The following is a 22,619-nucleotide window of genomic DNA, read 5'->3' on the forward strand; positions in this document are numbered from 1 at the left end:
TTCATCCATTCATTCGTTGATTCTTTCATTCGTTCATTCATTAATTCGTCCATTTATTCACTTGATTCATTCATTCATTCATTATTTAAATAATTAGTTGGTTTGTTCATTCATTCATTTATTTGTTCTTTTTTTCATCCATTAATTCGTCTATTCAATCATTCGTTCTTTGATTAATTTGTACATGTATTCATTCATTCAATTGTTCATTAAGTCGTTTATTTGTTCTTTCTGTTGTTAATTTATTAATTCGTTCATTCTTTGTTTCATTCATTAATTCCTACATTCATTAATTCATTTATTTGTTCATTCATTCATTCTTTGTTTCATTCATTAATTCATCCATTCATTCGTTCAATCATTTATTGATTCATTCGTTTGCCCATTTATTCATTTAATTCATTTGTTCATTCATTCATTTCTTCAAACATTAATTCGTTTATACATTTGTTTGTTCATTCATACATTTATTTGTTCTTTGTTCATTTATTCATTCATTCGTTTTTTGGTTCATTTATTAATTCGTTCATTAATTAATTTATTCATTTGTTCATTAATTCATTCGTTCTTTGTTTCAATCATTATTTCATCTATTCATTTGTTTAATCGATTGTTGATTCATTAATTCATTCATTTGTTCATTCATTCGATCTTAGTTTCATTCATTTATCCATTCATTCGTTCAATCATTTGTTGATTCAATAATTTGTTCATTCATTAATTCATCCATGTATTCATTAGTTCTTTCATTCATTCATTATTTCATCTATTCAGTCAATCTTTCATTTGATCGTTGATTCATTCATTCATTAATTTGTTCTTTCATTAATTTAATAATTTGGCCATTCTTGCATTCATCCCTTCATTCGTTCAGTCATTTGTTAATTCATTAATTAATTCATTCATTTGTTCATTTATTCATTCGTTTGCTCATTTATTTGTTCATCTATTGATTCATTTATCTATTCATTCATTTATTAATTTGTTCATTCATTCATTCATTTATTAATCCATCCAGTCATTCGTTCAATCATTTGTTGATTCATTCGTTCTTTCATTAATTGGTTTGGTCATTATTTCATGTTCATTCGTTCAATCTTTCTTTTGATCATTGATTCATTCATTCTTTCATTAATTTAATAATTTGGCCATTCTTGCATTCATTAATTCATCCATTCATTCATTCAGTCATTTGTTAATTCATTCATTAATTAATTCATTTGTTCATTTATTCATTCGTTCGCTCATTTATTTGTTTATCTATTTATTCATTTATCTATTCGTTCATTTATTTATTTGTTCATTCATTCATCCATCCAGTCATTAGTTCAATCATTTGTTGATTCATTCGTTCTTTCAGTAATTGGTTTGGTCATTATTTCATGTTCATTCGTTCAATCTTTCATTTGTTCGTTGATTCATTCATTCATCCATTCGCTCATTTATTGTTTATTCATTCATTTGTTCTTTCACTCATCCATTTATTAGTTCAATCATTTCATCTATTTATTCATTTAGTCATTCATTTGTTCATTCATCCATTCATCTATTAATTCGTTCTATCTTTCATTTGTTCGTCGAGTCATTCATTTATCCATTCGTTTGTTCATTTATTTGCTTTTTCATTCATTCATTCATTGGTTCGTTCATTCATTCATTCATTCATTTGTTCTTTCATTAATTTAATAATTTGGCCATTCTTGCATTCATCCCTTCATTCGTTAAGTCATTTGTTAATTCATTAATTAATTCATTCATTTGTTCATTTATTCATTCGTTCGCTCATTTATTTGTTCATCTATTCATTCATTTATCTATTCGTTCATTTATTAATTTGTTCATTCATTCATTCATTAATCCATCCAGTCATTCGATCAATCATTTGTTGATTCATTCGTTCTTTCATTAATTGGTTTGGTCATTATTTCATGTTCATTCGTTCAATCTTTCATTTGCTCATTGATTCATTCATTCATTAATGTATTCTTTCATTAATTTAATAATTTGGCCATTCTTGCATTCATTAATTCATCCATTCATTCGTTCAGTCATTTGTTAATTCATTCATTAATTAATTCATTTATTTATTCGTTCGCTCATTTATTTGTTTATCTATTCGTTCATTTATTAATTTGTTCATTCATTCATCCTTATCGTCATTCGTTCAATCATTTGTTGATTCATTCGTTCTTTCAGTAATTGGTTTGGTCATTATTTCATGTTCATTCGTTCAATCTTTCATGTGTTCGTTGATTCATTCATTCATCCATTCGCTCATTTATTGTTCATTCATTCATTTGTTCTTTCACTCATCCATGCATTAGTTCAATCATTTCATCTATTTATTCATTTAGTCATTCATTTGTTCATTCATCCATTCATCTATTAATTCGTTCTATCTTTCATTTGTTCGTCGAGTCATTCATTTATCCATTCGTTTGTTCATTCATTTGCTTTTTCATTCATTCATTCATTCATTCATTGATTCGTTTGTTCATTTACCTGACATAATTAAGCACTATTCTTCACCGTGTTCGCTTGTCTGATGTGCTCATTGATGCACCAAAAATATTTACAACAATTTATTCAAATGCCTGACCTGATACCATTTTGCTACTAAAGTATTTAGGAAAAGCCAAAAATACACGAGTCAAAACTATTGACTTTCTGCCAACAATCATTATAAGATTAAAATTGTCTTACATGAAGACATTTGTGTTCCTTCAGTTTACAGGTGTCAAGCTCAGTTCCTGGAGAGCCGCAGCTCTGCACAGTTTAGTTCCAACCCTAATTAAACACTCCAAGTATGTTGGAGCTGGATTGGATCTAAGCTGTACAGAGTCTGACACCCCTACTTTAATGGTTAATAATAATTTATATATGAAGCTTATAATAATGGGTTAATAACCAGGTTTCATGGTTAATAGTGAAGTAATCTAGAATTAAACACATCTGCAAGATTTTTTCCTCTACTTGAGCAGTTAGTCTATCAAACAGATCCATTTTGACATGATCATTGAACTTGTTTATTAACTATTGTTAATAAAACGGATGATTTATTTCTTTGCTTCTTCTGAACACGTTTAACCCCTTGTTTAAATTGAGGAGGAAATCTCACAACTGTGTTTAAAACATTCATTTAGTCAAGATGATGAACAGAGAGAAACACAGCTCACCAACACTGCCATCATCTGGCGAAAGACGGAACAACGCTCCATTTCACACATGATTCTCTTTAATTATAAAAGAACAGTATTCATTCATGATCAACAATCACACAGACTTGTATTCATGCATTATTATTATCATTATAATATATCTTTCCATTAGACTGACCTCTGATCAGACGATTTACAAAAACAAGAACATACAAATGACAGGTAGATCTCCATATCTGCACAATAAACAGCTGCTGTCACGTCATTGGCTACAAACGGTGCATCGCAATCTACACACACGAACACTACGCACGTTTCATACAACTTTAATATTTGGACGGCGAGTTTTTTGCAGTTTTTCATCATGGACGCCCACAGTTCCGAGACTAATTTGCATACTTCATACGTAAACACGTACATTTAAAAAATAAATATCTTAACAAAAATAGCACAGGTCAAATATAACATCTACACATTACAGTACTTAAATTCTCCTGAGTCCCATGTATTTGGATTTTTTTATTTCTTTTTCTTTTAAACAGGAAGAGCGTTTAGTGAGCGGATATTTATGTACAAAATGGAGTAAAGACATTGAAAGAAAGAAATTGCATAATGCATGAGTTTGTAAAATAATTAGTTAAAAAAAGCTCTAAGTGGACTATGAATCCATTTAGCACCATAAATGCATCGTAATGAACAGTTCGGGGATAAAAGATCAGCAAAATGTGTCTCCAAGGCACTTCAGAATCAGAACCAAAACAAACTGAATACATTGATTTCTGAAATATTGGCATGATTTATGAGAGTAGATTTTTTGTTGTTGTTGTAAAAAGTACATGAGCGTAAACATTGCACTTCACAGAAAGGTAAAAAATAAATAGTTTCCTTGTCCAACTCAGTGCTCGTCCCGGATCCATCAGGTTTTGGAGAGGAAAAACGCAGCATAACAGAAGTGCAGCATCCAGACGCTGGAGGAACGGAGAGGAAACCTGTCCGGAAACAACCAGCGGTGCAGAGAACGAATCCATCACACACACCTCCACACAAACACACTGAGAGACAGAGGAGATGTGTTACTGACTTTGAACTAGGGCTGCACAATATATAGATTTAGCATCAATATTGAAATCTGAACATTTGCAATAGACAACATCTACATTGTGAAGTCAGGATTCTAGTTTACCAGAAGCCACAGAGTAAAACATTTGCATTGGTAATTTAATTAAACACTGCTTACCCTTAAACCCAACTCTCTGTACAATCTGCATTTTTACATTTCTTAAATACTTCATTCTGTGTGATATATGAGTCATTTTCTTCATGGATACGAAAAAATAGAAGATGTGGCTGTCTGCTTACCTACAGTCGTTGCCTCCTACACTGATCACATACTTGTCGTCATAAGAGAAGCGGATGTTGGTCACATGAGCAGAATGACCGAAGTAACGTTTGTGTTTGGCCTGTGAACAAATGTGTTTATATGTTACAAAGTTAATAATAAAGGGTTAAAATTCTAAATAATAAGAGCCAATAATATAGGGTTATTAACAAGTGAATATAAAGGGTTAATAACAAGAGCTAATAATAAAGGGTTAACATGGTTAATAACAAGAGGTAAAAATAAAGGGTTAATAACAAGTGGTAATAATAAAGGGTTAACATGCTTAATAACAAGAGCTAATAGTAAAGGGTTAACATGGTTAATAACAAGAGCTAATAATAAAGGGTTAACATGTTTAATAACAAGAGCTAATAGTAAAGGGTTAATAACAAGAGCGAATATAAAGGGTTAACATGGTTAATAACGAGGTAAAAATAAAAGGTTAACAACAAGAGCTAATAATAAGAGGTTAATAACAAGTGGTAATAATAAAGGGTTAACATGGTTAATACCAAGAGGTAAAAATAAAGGGTTAATAACAAGAGCTAATAATAAAGGGTTAATAACAAGAGTGAATATAAAGGGTTAATAACAAGTGGTAATAAAGGGTTAATAACAAAGAGCTAATATAAAAGGGTTAATAACAAGAGCTATTAATAAAGGGTTAACGTGGTTAATAACAAGAACTAATAAAGGGTTAATAACAAGAGTCAATAATAAAGGGTTAATAAGAGCTAATAATAAAGGGTTAATAACAAAGAGCTAATATAAAAGGGTTAATAACAAGAGCTATTAATAAAGGGTTAACGTGGTTAATAACAAGAACTAATAAAGGGTTAACAAGAGCTAATAATAAAGGGTTAATAACAAGAGCCAATAATAAAGGGTTAATAAGAGCTAATAATAAAGGGTTAATAAAAGCTAATGATAAAAGGTTAATAACAAGAGCTAATAAAGGGTTAAAAACAAAAGCTAATAAAGGGTTAAAAACAAAAGCTAATAATAAAGGGTTAACAAGAGCTAATACTAAAGGGTTAATAACAAGAGCAAATAATAAAGGGTTAATAACAAAAGCTTAAAAAAGGCTTAAAAACAAGAACTAACATTAAAGGGGTTAATAACAAGAGCTAATAATAAAGGGTTAACAACAAGAGCTAATAATAAAGGGTTAATAATAATAGCTAATAATAAAGGGTTAATAACAAGAGCTAATAATAAAGGGTTAATAACAAGAGCTAATTATAAAGGGTTCATAACAAGAGCTAACAACAAAGGGTTAATAACAAGAGCTAATAATAAAGGGTTAATAACAAGAGCTAATTATAAAGGGTTCATAACAAGAGCTAACAACAAAGGGTTAATAACAAGAGCTAATAATTAAGGGTTAATAACAAGAGCTATTAAAGGGTTAATAAAAGGTAATAATAAAGGGTTAATAAAAAAGAGCTAATATTAAAGGGTTAATAACAAGAGTGAATATAAAGGGTTAACGTGGTTAATAGCAAGAGCTAATAATGGGTTAACAAGAGCTAATAATAAAGGGTTAATAACAGGAGCCAATAATAAAGGGTTAATAAAAAGAGCTAATAATAAAGGGTTAATAAAAGCTAATGATAAAGGGTTAACAAGAGCTGATAATAAAGTGTTAATAAAAGCTAATGATAAAGGGTTAATAGCAAGAGCAATGAATTATAAAGGGTTAATAACAAAAGCTAATAAAGGGTTAAAAACAAAAGCTAATAATAAATGGCTAATAATAAGGGGTTAATAACAATAGTTAATACAAGGTTAATAACAAGAGCAAATAATAAAGGGTTAATAACAAGAGCAAATAATAAAGGGTTAAGATGGTTAACAATAGGGGAAAATTGTTATTAACCCTTTATTATTAACTCTCGTTATTAAACCTTTATTATTGGCTCTTGTTATTAACCCTTTATTATTAGCTCTTGTTATTAACCCTTTAATATTAGCTCTTGTTATTAACCCTTTATTATTAGCTCTTGTTATTAACCCTTTATTATTAGCTCTTGCTATTACCCTTTTATTATTAGCTATAGTTATTAACCCTTTAATATTAACTCTTATTAACCCTTTATTAGCTCTTGTTATTAACCCTTTATTATTAGCACTTGTTATTAACCCTTTATTAGCTCTTGTTATTAACTCTTTATTATTAGCTCTTGTCATTAACCATGTTAACCCTTTATTGTTATTAGCTCTTATTATTAACCATGTTAACCCTTTATTAGCAGCTCTTATTAACCATGTTAACCCTTTATTAGCTCTTGTTATTAACCACGTTAACACTTTTATTATTAGCTCTTGTTATTAACCACGTTAACGCTTTTATTATTAGATCTTGTTATTAACCACGTTAACCCTTTATTATTAGCTCTTGTTATTAACCACGTTAACCCTTTATTATTAGCTCTTGTTATTAACCACGTTAACCCTTTATAATTAGCTCTTGTTATTAACTATGTTAACCCTTTTACAATTAGCTCTTGATTTTAACCATGTTATCCCTTTATTATTAGCACTTGTTATTAACAATGTTAACCCTTTAATATTAACACTTATTAACTGTTAGCCTTTTAATATTAGCACTTGTTATTACCCATTATTAGCCCTCACTATTAACCATGTTATCCCTTTTATTATTTGCACTTGTTATTAACTATGTTAACCCTTGAATTTTAGCCCTCATTATTTACCACGTTAACCCTTTATTGTTAGCCCTTGTTATTAACCATGTATTTATTATTAGCTCTTGTTCATTCATTCATTTTCTTTTCGGCTTTGTCCCTTTATGAATCTGGGGTCACCACAGCGGATTGAACCGCCTTTTAGCTCTTGTTATTAACCATAATAATCCTTCATTATAAGCCTTTTTTATTAGCCATATTAGCCTTTTACTATTAGCCCTTGCTATTAACCATGTAAACCCTTTATTGTTAGCACTTGTTGTTAACCATTTTAACATGACTAATATTGAGATCTAATAATAAAGATGTAACATGATGTTCAAAAAAGAGCTTAACATTGTTAATTTATAACAAGGGCTAATAATAACATGATTAATAACAAGTGACACCAATAAAGGGTTTACAATGTTGTCTAATGGCTGATAATAAAGGGCTTACATGGTTAATAACAACTGTTAGTATTGAAAGTTAACATGTTTAATAACAAATGCTAATATTAAATGGGTAATGTGATTAATAATAAAGGTTAACATAGATATTAACAAGGACGAATAATAAAGGTTTAACATGATGGACAACAATAATAAAGGGTATATTAAAATAAAGGGTTAATATGGTGTATAATAGATAATAAAAAGTGCTTACAATAATATGTGGTCACTTACAAGTGCTAATAAAAGGGTCGAGACGATTAATATTAAGAGCTAATATTAAATCATGGTTAATTAAAATATAACAAGGATTGTACAATATTAATAAGGATTAATGATAAGGGGTAAATATGAATAAATTGGACTTACAAATTTCTCTGAGCAGGGAAAGTCGAAGAGTTTCACAAGCCCAAAATCATCTCCTGTGACGACGTTGATGCCAGCGTGAGACACACAGGCACAGTTGACATCTGCTTTCTCTGCGTTACGAGGCCAGATTCCCAACACCTCGTCCCCCAGAACACTGCAGAGCACAGACAGCTTTACCACTGAACACTAGCTATGCCTCCATCCACATATCTTAATGCCTTTAATTGAAATATTGCATAAAAATACGTAATGCCAAGATGTACATACATTTTGAAAATGTGCACAATAATATGGCCACACTTTAAATATCATCAACTAATGAAACCTTATTGTAATGTATTTACTAACATGAAGTAATAATGAACACACCTTGTACAGCGTTAACTTTACAAGTAACATAGTACAATAATTTACCATAGTTTAACATTTACTAATGTGTTATTAAAATCCAAATTCATGCTTGTTAACATTAGTTAATGCACCACGAGTCAATAAGAACTAAAAATGAATCACTTTATTTCCATTAACCAACATTAATGAAGTGGTCACAGTGCTTCAGTATCCTCTTCTTCTATTATTATTCCCTCTAGAACCGTCTTGAACATCTGTCTGTGCTCACAAAGTGTGTCTCATGCCTCCAAAAGCCACCGCATTCATTGTGATTCGTCTTCTGAGATGAAACTCATTTATTAGGGAAGAAAAACACCACAGTGGCAAATCTCAACACACTCAACTGCATTTCTCTGACGATTATATGCTCCAGTTTATCAGGAAGTGCTGATTTTATTCTCTTTAGCTTGTCATTGGATGGAAACACAGATTTATGCACAAAACTGGAATATTGCATGAAATATTTGTGAGTAAAGCAAAGGCGAAACTTTGGATAGAAATACTGAAGCACTGCTGTTAGTGCTGGAGATCTGACTGCTTACCTGGTCCACGACGCCCATGTGATCCTGTCCATCAGAGCCTGATCTGAGACCAGTTTACCACTGGGAACCTCATGAATCTGACGCTTATATGAGCCCGTGGAGACCTGAACACACACACAAACACACAGTTTGTGTAGGAGCTGAATTATTGAGAGCTAATAAAAAAAGGCTTTACATTATTAATAACGAGAGCTAATAAAGGGTTAACACGGCTAATAATGAGGACTAATAATAAAGGGTTAACATGGTCAAAAACAAGAGGTAATAATAAAAGGATAACATAGTCAATAACGAGAGCTAATAATAAAATGTTAACATGGTTAATAATGAGCGCTAATAATAAAGAGTTAACATGGTCAATAACAAGGGCAAATAATTAAGGGATAACATGGTCAATAATGAGCGCTAATAATAAAGGGTTATTAATAAGAGCTAATAATAATGGGTTAACATGGTCAATAACAAGGGCTAATAATAAAGGGTTAACATGGTCAATAATGAGGGCTAATAATAAAGGGTTAACATGGTCAATAATGAGGGCTAATAATAAAGGGTTAACATGGTCAATAATGAGGGCTAATAATAAAGGGTTAACATGGTCAATACGAGGGCTAATAATAAAGGGATAACATGGTTAATAATGAGCGCTAATAATAAAGGGTTATTAACAAGAGCTAGGGTTAATATGGTCAATAATGAGGGCTAATAAAGGGTTAACATGGTCAATAATGAGGGCTAATAAAGGGTTAACATGGTCAATAATGAGGGCTAATAATAAAGGGTTAACATGGTCAATAATGAGGGCTAATAAAGGGTTAACATGGTCAATAATGAGGGCTAATAATAAAGGGTTAACATGGTCAATAATGAGGGCTAATAATAAAGGGATAACATGGTCAATAACGAGGGCTAATAATAACGGGTTAACATGGTCAATAATGAGGGCTAATAATAAAGGGTTAACATGGTCAATAATGAGGGCTAATAAAGGGTTAACATGGTCAATAATGAGGGCTAATAATAAAGGGATAACATGGTCAATAACGAGGGCTAATAATAAAGGGTTAACATGGTCAATAATGAGGGCTAATAAAGGGTTAACATGGTCAATAATGAGGGCTAATAATAAAGGGATAACATGGTCAATAATGAGGGCTAATAAAGGGTTAACATGGTCAATAATGAGGGCTAATAAAGGGTTAACATGGTCAATAATGAGGGCTAATAATAAAGGGATAACATGGTCAATAATGAAGGCTAATAAAGGGTTAACATGGTCAATAATGAGGGCTAATAAAGGGGTAAAATGGTCAATAATGAGGGCTAATAATAAAGGGATAACATAGTCAATAACGAGGGCTAATAATAAAGGGATAACATGGTCAATAACGAGGGCTAATAATAAAGGGTTAATAACAAGAGCTAATAATAAAGGGTCAACATGATTAATAACGAGGGCTAATATTAAAGAGTTAACATGGTCAATAAGTGCTGGAAATATGCTTGAATGTTTTAATTAAATAATTTCATTTAATACAGTACATGATAGTAATTAAATGTTGGGCTTGAGATAAACATGTGGTATGTGGTAGTCAACATTTAAAATGGAAACCTTTTGTCAAAGTCCTATAACGTTTCCTTTTAGTGCTAAAATAGAGAGCAAAAGAATTTGCACCTCGATGTATTTGCTGTCGGCAGAGAAGTCCAGCTGGATGACGAACCCAGGAATATCTTTACAGTATCCGATGCGGTTGAGCGACGGGCCGAGAGTGAGATCGTAGAAATCCACAGCAGACTCCACCGAGCCGACGGCCAGCAGACGGTTATCAGAACTGAACCTGTGTGCAGAACTACAGTCATCATCATACAGTCTAGTTTTTTCATCACTGATTTCAACTGCAGATTTTTTACAATCATATTCTGCGATGTGTTTCAAAGTTAAACTACAGAACTTTTATTTTGATAAAAAAAACAAGCTTTTATTTTGAAATGCTTCAATGTTGACGACCAAATTATTTTTTCATCACAGATTTTCCAATTTGATTTCCAATTCTTTTCATTTCATTTTAAATTACTTTTAATTTGTTTACTAAAGTCCTTCAGATTGTATAGTTTTAGCATATAACGCAAAAACAGAATGATTTGATTTCAGCTTTGTGAAATTACGCTACATAAAAACACCTTTAGAACACAAAAACAGTAGAGGGGGTGAATAAAAATGTAAATTCAGTCTTTTTAAAGCAGGTGGCGCTTACAGGAACGACTGTTTCATTGGTTAGTGCTGTAAACAAAGCATCTGTGCTGAAATTTTACAGGAAATAATCATTCTGTCTGTGCTCCCAAGGAGCGTCTCACGCCTCCAAAAGCCACAGCATTCACCACATTCATTGTGTTTCATCTTTGTCTTCTGAGGCGCGACTCATTTATTAGAGAAGAAAAAACAACACAGTGGCAAATCCCAATGAACGCAACTGCATTTCTCTTAGCATTATTTGCTCCAGTTTATCAATATTCAGTTTTGTACATGAATCTAATTCACATCTTTGGATGGGAAGAAAGCTAATGACTCATAACTGATCAATTATTTTCCAAAATTCAAGACTGTTGTGTTTAACGTTGACTCAGTTATGATTTCTGGTTTTCTTTTGTGCATGTGTATGTCGGTGTGTTTTCTGACCGTATGTCCTGGATGGCCACACTGCGGTCTCTCTTCTTGCCCCATACAGTCAGTGAATTGACCAGCAGCACGATGAACTCTCCATTCTCCATCCCAATAGACACCATTTCTCCATTCGGGCTGTACGCCGTGCACTTCGCCGGGTGACCCAGACTCACTTTATTCAAAAGTTTCTGGAAGACAAAAATAATGCACAGGACATTAATATGTGACCCCTGACCACAAAACTTTGTATTGATGTATGGCTCATTAGAACAATATTTGGCAGAGATACAACTATTTAATAATCTGAAATCTGAGGGTGCAAAAAAACTTTAATTTTGAGAAAATCCCTTTTAATTTTGTCTGAATAAAGTGCTTATATATAGTGGTACATTTATAATTTATCTTCCTGGAAAATTATATTTTTACTCAATATCTCCCATGTCACAGAAACAGCCTTCTTTCATCTGAGAAACATTGCTAAACTAAGAAGCACGCTATCTATCGCAGATGCAGAGAAGCTAGCTCATGCTTTTATGACCTCTAGATTAGATTACTGTATCGCTCTGTTCACTGGTTGCCCAGTATCCTCTATTAATAAACTTCAGTTACTGCTAAATGCAGCTGCCAGAGTTATTATCCCCCTTACACTGGCTGCCTGTTAAGTTCTGTATTGATCATAAAGTATTGCGTCTTACCCATAAAGCTTTAATTCATCTAGCTCCTGTTTATCTGACCAATCTTTTGTCTTGCTACAACTTAACTCGCTCGTTAAGATCTCAAAATTCAGGGCTTCTGGTTGTACCCAGAATAGCAAAGTCCACTAAAGGAGGTTGAGTGTTCTCATATATGGCTCCTAAACTCTGGATTGGTCTTTCTGAAAATGTCACAGGCTCAGACAGTTCAGTAAAAGGAAATATCATCTGAAGACTATGGACTCCTCTGATAAATATTTTAATAATACTGTAACAAACTCAGGTAGCTTGACACACATTTTCTTTCGTAACATTCTTTTACATTATTTCTTTACTAAGTAATGATTTATTTACTTTAGCTTTAAAAAAAAACTGTTTCATTTTATTTACAGGATTCTTTGTTGAATCCCACCGGCTCTTTAAGATCTGAAAACTCAGGGCTTCTTGTAATACCCAGAATAGCAAAGTCCACTAAAGGAGGTCAAGTCTTCTCATATATGGCTCCTAAACTCTGGATTAGTCTTCCTGAAAATGTCAGAGGCTCAGACAGTTCAGTAAAAGGAAATATCATCTGAACTTTTCTAAAGACTATGGATTCCTCTGATAAATACTTTAATAATATTTTAACAAACTCATGAAGTTTGATACATTGTTTTTTTTATAACAATCTTTTGCATATTTCTTTACTCTGTAATATTTTTTACTCACTTTTAATATATCAAAAATAGTTTGTTTCATTTTATTTACATGATTCTTTGTTGAATATATATACATGGCGGGATTACTGTAATGCTCTGTTCGCTGTGTTGCTCAGCATCGTCTATTAATAAACTTCAACTAGTACAAAATGCAGCTGCCAGAGTTCTTACCAGGTCTAGAAAATATGATCATATCACCCCAATTTTATCCTCCTTACACTGGCTGCCTGTTAAGTTTCATATTGAATTTTAAATATTGCTTCTTACCTATAAACTTTTAAATGATCTAGCTCCTGTTTATCTAACCAACCTTCTGTCTCGCTACAATCCAACCCGCTCTTAAAGATTTTAAAACTCAAGGCTTCTGGTAGTACCTAAAATAGCAAAGTCCACTAAAGGAGGTCGAGCCTTCTCATATATGGCTCCTAAACTCTAGTTTAGCCTTTCTGATCATATTCAAGGCTCAGATAGTTCAGTTAAAGAAAACATCATCTGAACTTTTCTGAAGACTAAGGATTCTTCTGATAAATACTTTAATAAAAGCTTCAGAATCTTAAACTGTAACAAAATCACAAAGTTTTTTATTCACTTTAAGTATGTCAGAAAAACTGTTTATTTCATTTTATTTAAAGGATTCTTTATCGAATATATAATTGAAAAGAAGTGCATCTCCTTAAATCAAACCATGTGTAACATTATAAATCAGTTCATCACCTTATCTGCGAGGTCCCAGAAGCGGATGGTTCCATCATCGCTGGCTGAGATGAAGACGTCTTTGGAGGGATGTGTGGCCAGACCCCAGATCCGTCCCTGCGTGTGTCCGTTTATGATGGTGTTTGAGGCTGCGTTCTTCTCTCCCACCTCCATGATCTCTCCATCCTTCGTCCCCACCAGGATCTTCCCCTATATATCCAACAAAAGAGCATCTCATTACTGAACTCACACTTTTCTTTAACATATACTTGGATTCGGAGGCTGATAGCTTCAATAAAATATGATCACTCCTTTTTCTGCATGATTTTGCCAATGCACCCGACAATTTACTTAAACTCCATCTTGCAAGGAATGTTTACCTGTGAATTTACCACACAGTCATGTTGCACTACTTGTTTTCTTCAACCTTTAATACCTCTTTTGCACAATATCTTGCACAATACTGTTCTGTCTTATGTAAAAGTACTAGTACAGCCTTTCTTAGGTTATGTATGTGTATAGTTAACTATTCATAGTATATTAATATAGTCAGCATAGTTAGATTACTGCTCCGATATGTCATGTATAGGTTTAAAATAGCTCTTACGTCCAATGTTGTGTTTATATTAATGATTATGTTTATTTAGTTAGCACCGTGATCATGCGAGACACATCATATTGTTCCACTGTATGTCCACACATGTAGAGGAATAACAATAAATGCTATTGACGAATTTTATTTGACAACCTAAGGGATTGAGGAGTTGAATGTAAGTTTCAAGAGTTCACACTTAGCTGATGATTGATTATAAAGCTTGTTACGCATACTGTTCCTAGAGAGAGAGTCCTGAGCTTATAAGATCCTCGAGCCCAGGGCTTCCTCCCGATTGCAAGACCAGAAGGGAGTTTGAGCTCAGGTAGATCTGGAGAACTCCCCTACTGTAGTAGCTAATTAAGAGATAGTGATAACTCTTAAGAGACAACTACTTACTAGGAGCATGTCTATGGTGCTGATTTGGATTAGTCAATTAACTTAAGTTGCATGTTTTAGGACGGAGGGAGGAACCTGGGGGAAACCCACGTGAGCACAGGGAGAACCTGTAAGCTCTGCACAGAATCGTCGGCTGGCTTTCTAAGGACTAGAACCAGTGACGTTCTTGCTGTTAGGCAACAGTGCTAACCACTAGGCCACCGTGCCACCCATCTAGGAAAGGAGGAGGAATAGGGGTGGAAGGGGGGATTCTTCAAAACGAAGATGGCTGTTATATTGAACTTAGGGTATTTATAGTGGCTTAGGAATCGTCTGATTGGTGAATCATGAATTGAATAATGTGGAACCGGCCACAAGCAATATAAAACTTCACTTATAAGTTCAGAAAATTTAAGAAGGTGCTTGCTCATTCAGTGCTTTAAAAACAATAAGTCAAATCTTGAACTGAATTCTAAAATTAACAGGAAGCTACGGTGTCCGGGAAGTGCAAAACAACTTTTACAAAAGTGTGAAACACTTAACTTTTACAAAGCTCGAGACAAATTTACATTTTGAAAAACATGTTTACCTATAACCAGACACAATTACCTGGGAAAAACAATTTTACCAAGGACGAAACAAATTTTCATAGGTAAAAATGTTTTTTAAAATGTAAATTTGTCTCGAGCTTCAGAATCTTAAACTGTAACAAACTCTAAAGTATGAGGATGGATTTTGGTGCCTGTTAAAAGTCTAGCTGCCAATATATATTGAGGTAGACCAATATATAAGGAATTACAATAGTCTAGTCTTGATGTGATAAAAGATTAAAGATTTACCTTTCCACATTCTGACTCCACTGCCTGATTATTAAACAGTTTAAATAACTTTATTTAAATGAAAGTTCTACAAAACATGATCATATCACCCCAATTTTATCCTCCTTACACTGGCTGCCTGTTAAGTTCCGTATTGATGATAAAATATTGCTTCTTACCTATAAACCTTTAAATGATCTAGCTCCTGTTTATCTAACCAACTTTCTGTCTCGCTACAATCCAACCCGCTCTTAAAGATTTCAAAACTCAAGGCTTCTGGTAGTACCTAGAATAGCAAAGTCCACTAAAGGAGGTCGAGCCTTCTCATATATGGCTCCTAAACTCTGGTTTAGCCTTTCTGATCATATTCAAGGCTCAGATAGTTCAGTTAAAGAAAACATCATCTGAACTTTTCTAAAGACTATTGATTCCTCTGATAAATACTTTAATAAAGCTTCAGAATCCTAAACTGTAACAAAATCACAAAGTTTTTTATTCACTGTAAGTACATAAAAAAAACAGTTTGTTACATTTTATTTAATATATTTTTAAATTTGTTTTGTCCTTGGTAAAATTGTCCACTATGTAATTGTGTCTGGTGATGGGTAAAAATGTTTTTCAAAATGTAAATTTGTCTCGAGCTTTGTAAAAGAGTTTCACACTCTGTGATGTTGTTTTGCAATTCCCGGCCATCGTAGGAAGCCAGTGAAGGGAGGCTGAAACTGGCATGTATTTTGGTGCCTGTTAAAAGTCTAGCTGCCACAATTTGAACCGACTGCAACCGTGCCAATGATGATTGAGGGAGACCAATATATAAGGAATTACGATAGTCTAGTCTTGATGTGATAAAAGATTAAAGATTTACCTTTTCACATTCTGACTCCACTGCCTGATTATTAAACTGTTTAAATAACTTTAATTAAATGAAATATTCTCAAGAATAAAACACGCTGTGTTCTTTGGTAGAGTGTACTTGCATTGTGATGATATTATATTGTCATTCTGGCATTATGTAATGAGTGGCATAAAATAATATCGTTCATCGCGATGTATTTTGGTGCAATATATCGCATAATATAAAATAGATATGGTGACAGGCCTACTTTTTTATACCCGCTGTATCCACAGAGTTTTTTTTTGGTCAATATCACACACTGTCACTCAGCAGGGCTGTTTTTTTGATGCTCTGAATATAAATGAGTGGTTTATAAACTGACCTTTCCTCTGCACACTGATCTGACGATCTCGACAGGAAGTCCAGTCTCCAGCTGAAACGCCCTGCATCTCTTCATTTCCTGATCCCACAGTTTCACCGCGCCGCCCTCTTTAGTCCTGAACACACATCATAATCACATTTATGAAGCGCAGAGAAAGAGAGCATGCTCAGAAAATAAGACATGCCGAATGATTGATATTTATTTATATAATTGTTTCAATATGACGCATTTGGGGCGTCACAGTGGTGCAGTAGGTAGTGCTGTCGCCTCACAGCAAGAAGGTTGCTGGTTCTAGCCTCGGCTCGGTCAGTTGGCATTTCTGTGTGGAGTTTGCATGTTCTCCCCGCATTCGCGTGGGTTTCCTCTGGGTGCTCCGATTCCCCCACAGTCCAAACACATGTGGTACAGGTGAATTGGGTAGGGTAAATTGTCTGTAGTGTGTGTGTGAATGAGAGTGTATGAGTGTTCCCCAGTGATGGGTTGCGGCTGGAAGGGCATCCGCTGCATAAAAACATATGCTGGATAATTTGGCGGTTCATTCCACTGTGGCGACCCCAGATTAATAGGGATTAAGCCAAAAAGAAAATGAATGAATGATGCATTTGACACTGCTTTAGTTTTGGAATATGAGACAATAGTTTTGCCTTTGAACAAAAAAAGGAAACCAGAGTTGTAAGATATAAACTGAGATGCAAGATAAAGTTTGTATTGCCAATTAATAAAATATATTCTGAATTTTGAAGGGAAAAAAGGAAGAATATAGGCATGGAATACTGTGGAAAAAGCTAAACAAACATATTAAAAAGATTCTTTAAAGGAAATAATTGAAAAAAAAAAAGTTTCACCACCACCACCACCAGCAGCCTGAACCACTGATACAAGGCAGGATGGATCCATGCTTTCATGCTGTTAAGGCCAAATTCTGACCCGACCATCTGAATGTGTCAGCAGAAATGGAGACTCATCAGAGCAGCAACGTTTCTCCAATCTTCTATTGTCCAGTTTTGGTGAGTCTGTGTGAATTGTAGCCTCAGTTTCCTGTTCTTAGCTGACAGGAGCGGCACCCAGTGTGGTCTTCTGCTGCTGTAGCCCATCCGCCTCAAGGTTGGACGTGTTGTGTGTTCAGAGATGCTCTTCTGCAGAGCTCGGTTGTAACGAGTGCTTATTTGAGTTACTGTTGCCTTTCTATCAGCTGGAACCAGTCTGGCCATTCTCCTCTGGCATCAACAAGGCATTTGCGCCCACAGAACTGCCGCTCACTGGATATTTCCTCTTTGTCAGACAATTCTCTGTAAACCCTAGAGATGGTTGTGCGTGAAAATCCCAGTAGATCAGCAGTTTCTGAAATACTCAGACCAACCCGTCTGGCACCAACAACCATGCCACATTCAAAGTCACTTAAATCCCCTTTCTTCCCCATTTTGATGCTCGCTTTGAACTGCAGCAGATCCTCTTGACCATGTCTACATGCCTAAATGCATATGTATGTATGTATGTGAGTGTATGTTTTGTGTGTGTGAGTTTCTGTATGTACTGTGTGTGTATGTATGTGTGTGTGTGTGTCAGAGTGTGTATTTATGTCCGTGTGTGTATGTCAGTTTGAGTGTGTACATATGTGTGTGGGTGTGTGTGTGTGTGCACTCACGGTCTCTCTTTTCCTCCAGTGACGATGAGTCCGTCTCTGAGTGTGGTGTACATGGTGAACACGGGGCCAGTGTGAGCTTTAGCCACCACACGCACCAGAAAGTGTTCCCGCCACACAAACACATCGCCGTTTATGGCGCCGGTGAACGTCAGGTTATTCTGATATCACACACACACACAACAGAAAAACATAGTTGCACATTATTTGCTTAATTCTACCACATGTCGATACCACTATATATACCTGAAGACACTGTATACACACTTCTTAGGGAGAGGAACCATGAGGTAAAGCACTTCTCACCAAAATAGTGATCATTTTTATTAGAATTTTTTTTTATTTAAAAGAGGGTGGCACAGTGACTCAGTGGTGTCGAGCCCCGTTTGAGCCCCGGCTGGGTCAGTAGCCATTTCTGTGTGGAGTTTGCATGTTCTCCCCATGTTGGCGTGGTTTTTCCTCCCCACAGTCCAAACACATGTGCTATAGGGGAATACGGTAGGCTAAATTGGCCGTAGTCTATGTGTGTGAATGTGTATGGATGTTTCCCAGGGATAGGTTGCAGCTGGAAGAGCATCCGCTGTGTAAAACATATGCAGAAAAAGTTGGCGATTCATTCCGCTGTGGTGACCTCTGATAAATAAAGCCAAAACTAAGCCGAAATTAAAATTAATGAATTAAATAATTTATTATATATACTTATAATAATTATTCACTCATTCATTTTCCTCCAGCTTTGTCTCTTATTACACAGCGGAATGAACCGCCAACTATTCCAGCATATGTTTTATGCAGGGGATGCCCTTCCGTACTGGGAAACACCTATACACACTCCTTCTAACACACACACACACACACTATGCCCAATTTAGTTTATTAATTCCCATATAGCGCATGTGTTTGGACCGGAGCACCAAGAGGAAACCCACACCAACGGAGGGAGAGCATGCAAACTCCACACAGAAATGCCAACTGACCCAGCTGGGACTCAAACTAGTGACCTTCTTGCTGTGAGGCCACAACGCTAACTACTAAACCACCGTGCCGCCCTTACTGTAATTACTATAGTAAACTACGAGAAGCATGAGTAACTGCCCCCTTAATATAAAGTGTTATCAAACATGATATTAATCTAAACCACTAAATTGCCTCCATTGTTCTGGTAAGCAAAACAATGAAGGATTGGAAATATTCCTGTCATCAGTTTACACTTCTTTTTAAAGGTGAAGAGCTTAGAAATGTTCCTTTTTTTGTTCGATGACGTAATCTCAGCTGAAATATGAAGAAAGGGCGGGGCATATAGAGTAGCCCCTCCTCTTATAAAACAGCCAATAGCACTTTGTTTTCTCACAGCTCTTCCAGTGAGAGTGCTTGAGCTAAAGTGCATCATATGAAAAGCCAATGGGAAGAAGGGGGCGGGGCATGTCAGACTACAGAGTATTTGATTGGTCAGAAGATTTGATGAAAAAATGAGAAAACACTGACCCAGTTAGCAAGCTTTACATGTTTATCTCATATCTTCTGAACATGATTTCTAGGTTATAGATATCCCTAAAACTACCATCTAAAATAATTCATTTTAATGTCACAGGACCTTCTTTAAATGATATTCTGCCATATATGAATAATTATGAGAGACTCACAGCTCCAAATGCCACTGAGAGCATGGTCTGCATGCGTCCATCCTCCACCGCTCCGATCACTCCTTTCTTATACAGCAGAGATCCTCCAACCAGCGTCCAGAACTTGATGTGTTTGATTCCCACCGACACGAACTGAGTGTCTGAATCAGGTCTGAACTCCACCACGAAGATCCTGTCTGTGTGACCACCTTTACTGCAAACCCTGGAGCCTGACAACACAGCAGTAGCGCATTAATATCACTCTCACACAAATATACACACACAAATCTGGCTGTTGTTGACTAGTATGTATGTTTTTATTTATTTTATTATTTGTTTTTTTGCTTGGTGATTTTTTTTTTTTTTAACATTTAAAGGCTTAACTAGGGTGATTAGGGTAAAGTTAGAGTAATTTGGCAAGTCATTGTATAACAGTGGTTTGTTCTGGAGACAATCCAAAACAAATATTGCTTAAAGGGGGCGAATAATATTGACCTTAAATTGGTATTTAAAAAATTAAAGCTGCTTTTTTTTTAGCTAAAATAAAACAAATAAGACTTTCTCCAGAAGAAAAAATATTATAGAAAATACTGTGAAGATTTCCTGAATCTGTTCAACATCATTTGGGAACTATTTGAAAAAGAAATTCACAAGAAGGCAAATATTTCTGACTTCAACCGTATATATTGATAAATGACTCAGAATGGGTCAGACCTTCCTGCCACCTCCACACAGTGATGGTGTGTTCTGGATCCACTCCCACAGACAGCAGCAGTTTCCCCGTGGCGCTGAAGTTGACGTATCCGATGCCTTTAGCATGAGCGCAGCGCAGCACAGACATTGTCTGTTTACTCATGGCGTCCCACACATGTATGGACGGTGCAAGGCCTGCAGACATGCGCACACACACACACTGACATCAGGACCAGCAGCACTTAAACTCTTAACTCATAGAATCAGGTTTATTAGAACACACGGACTATGCATATTTTGCACAAACACACACACATATATATATTTTTTCTCTCTTTTATTTGATAATTAATGTAAGATATTGGAATTAAAAGTTTTATTGAACAACACATTTCCTTTTAATGCAATACAAATATTCACATTTACCTGTTAAAACACCTGTATAATTGCATAAATATATGCAGGAATGATTTTGACTCATTTATTTGTGCATAATGAATGTATAAATATTTAAACCAAAGACACTGTTAGCAAAACTACACTGAAAAACACTTTAAATTATTACATTTATATCCTATTATTTCTGCCATAAAAATCTTGCTATTTTCCACATTTTGAGTAATTAAAAAATAAAACAACAATTTAATATTATCATATGATGAAGGTTGAATGATACTCAGGCTTTTTTAGAAGGACAAAGGAAACACATGTCGAGGTTTTTTTTTTCTAGCACTTAAGGAGGGAATAATCAAGAATAATCAAGCCAATGAGGATTCATGGATGCAAACATCGCAGAGAGGAGAGTTTTTTTTTTTTTTTACAGAAATTAGGAAATTAAAAATAAATCGTGTTAATACTCATTAATTTCAGTTAAAGCCTTTGTGACCAGGGCTGTCAGAGAACAAGAGTCATATTTATATACACTTTTTCTCATCAAGATGTATTAATTTTTTTGTTGTTGTTAATATTACTATTCTTTTTTAACCAAAATTACAGTTTACAATAAGGAAAAATAATACACACACACACACACACACACACACACACACACACACACACACACACACACACATATATATATATATATATATATATATATATATATATTTTTTTTTTTTATGAGAAAACATTCATTTAAGATTAAAAATAAGATATTTTCATGTATTTTTTATAGTTTGTTTTAGTCTTGTTTTATATATACATTTTATGAAGAAAGTAATTAATGATGTAAGGAAGGAAGGAAATAATTAATGAAAGAAGGAAATTAAGAAGAAAGGAAGGAAATAAAGAAAGAATAAAGAAAGGAAGAAAGGAGGGAAGGAAGGAAAAGAGAAAGGAGGAAAGACAAGTAAGTAGGAATGAAGAAAGGAAGGAAGGAAGGAAGGAAGAAAGGAAAATGAGGAAATAATTAAGAAAGGAAAGAAGGAAAAAAGGTAGGAAGGAAGGAAAGCAAGGAGTGAAGAAAAGAAGGAAGGAGGAAAGGAAGGATATAAAGAAGGAAGGAAAAGAAAGTAATGAAAAAGGAACGGAGGGAAGGAAGATAGAAAGGAGAAAATGAATGAAGCAAAGGAGGGAAGAAATGAAGGAAGGAAGTAGAGAGGGAAGGAAGGAAATAAGGAAGGTAGGAATGAAGGAAGGAATGAATGAAGAAAAGGAAGGAAGAAAGGAAGGAAGGAAGGAACAAAAGAAAAGGAAAAAAATGAAGAAAGGAAGAAAGCAGAGAAGGAAGGAAAGAAGGAACAAAGGAAAAGAGAAAGGAGAAAAGGGAGGTGGGAAGAAAGGAAAAATGAAGGAAGGAAGAAAAGAGGAAAGGAAGGAAATAAGAAGGTAGGAATGAAGGAAGGAAGGAAAGACGAAAAGCAAGGAAGAAATGAATGGAGGATGGAAGTAAGGAAGAAAGGAAAGACAAGGAAAAAATGAAGAAAGGAGAGAA

The 22,619-nt window shown here is 34.4% G+C and overlaps 1 protein-coding gene and 1 long non-coding RNA gene across 2 annotated transcripts in view; one reads left to right on the top strand and one right to left on the bottom strand.

Annotated features, from left to right (window-relative positions):
• The window catches only part of LOC147834925 (uncharacterized), a 7,619-nt gene extending 3,462 nt beyond the window's left edge, over window positions 1–4,157 (top strand). The window contains exons 2-3 of the long non-coding RNA XR_015503066.1: window positions 1–873; window positions 1,727–4,157. The exon at window positions 1–873 is cut by the window's left edge and continues 537 nt beyond it. This is a non-coding gene — a long non-coding RNA (uncharacterized LOC147834925). The remainder of the gene's footprint in view (window positions 874–1,726) is intronic.
• eml6 (EMAP like 6) overlaps window positions 3,218–22,619 on the bottom strand; it is a 93,684-nt gene continuing 74,282 nt past the window's right edge. Inside the window, exons 34-44 of the mRNA XM_087274087.1 lie at window positions 20,708–20,881; window positions 20,015–20,223; window positions 18,375–18,532; window positions 16,730–16,844; window positions 13,746–13,934; window positions 11,657–11,829; window positions 10,655–10,817; window positions 8,980–9,083; window positions 8,048–8,201; window positions 4,518–4,618; window positions 3,218–4,210 (exon numbers count right to left, since the gene is read on the bottom strand). Coding sequence (XP_087130213.1) covers window positions 4,186–4,210; window positions 4,518–4,618; window positions 8,048–8,201; window positions 8,980–9,083; window positions 10,655–10,817; window positions 11,657–11,829; window positions 13,746–13,934; window positions 16,730–16,844; window positions 18,375–18,532; window positions 20,015–20,223; window positions 20,708–20,881 — 1,565 coding nt within the window. The 3' untranslated portion in view covers window positions 3,218–4,185. The remainder of the gene's footprint in view (window positions 4,211–4,517; window positions 4,619–8,047; window positions 8,202–8,979; window positions 9,084–10,654; window positions 10,818–11,656; window positions 11,830–13,745; window positions 13,935–16,729; window positions 16,845–18,374; window positions 18,533–20,014; window positions 20,224–20,707; window positions 20,882–22,619) is intronic.

The sequence above is a fragment of the Danio rerio genome, chromosome 11, assembly GCF_052040795.2.
Source record: "Danio rerio strain M-AB ecotype USA chromosome 11, GRCz13ab, whole genome shotgun sequence".
Lineage (NCBI taxonomy): Eukaryota > Metazoa > Chordata > Actinopteri > Cypriniformes > Danionidae > Danio > Danio rerio.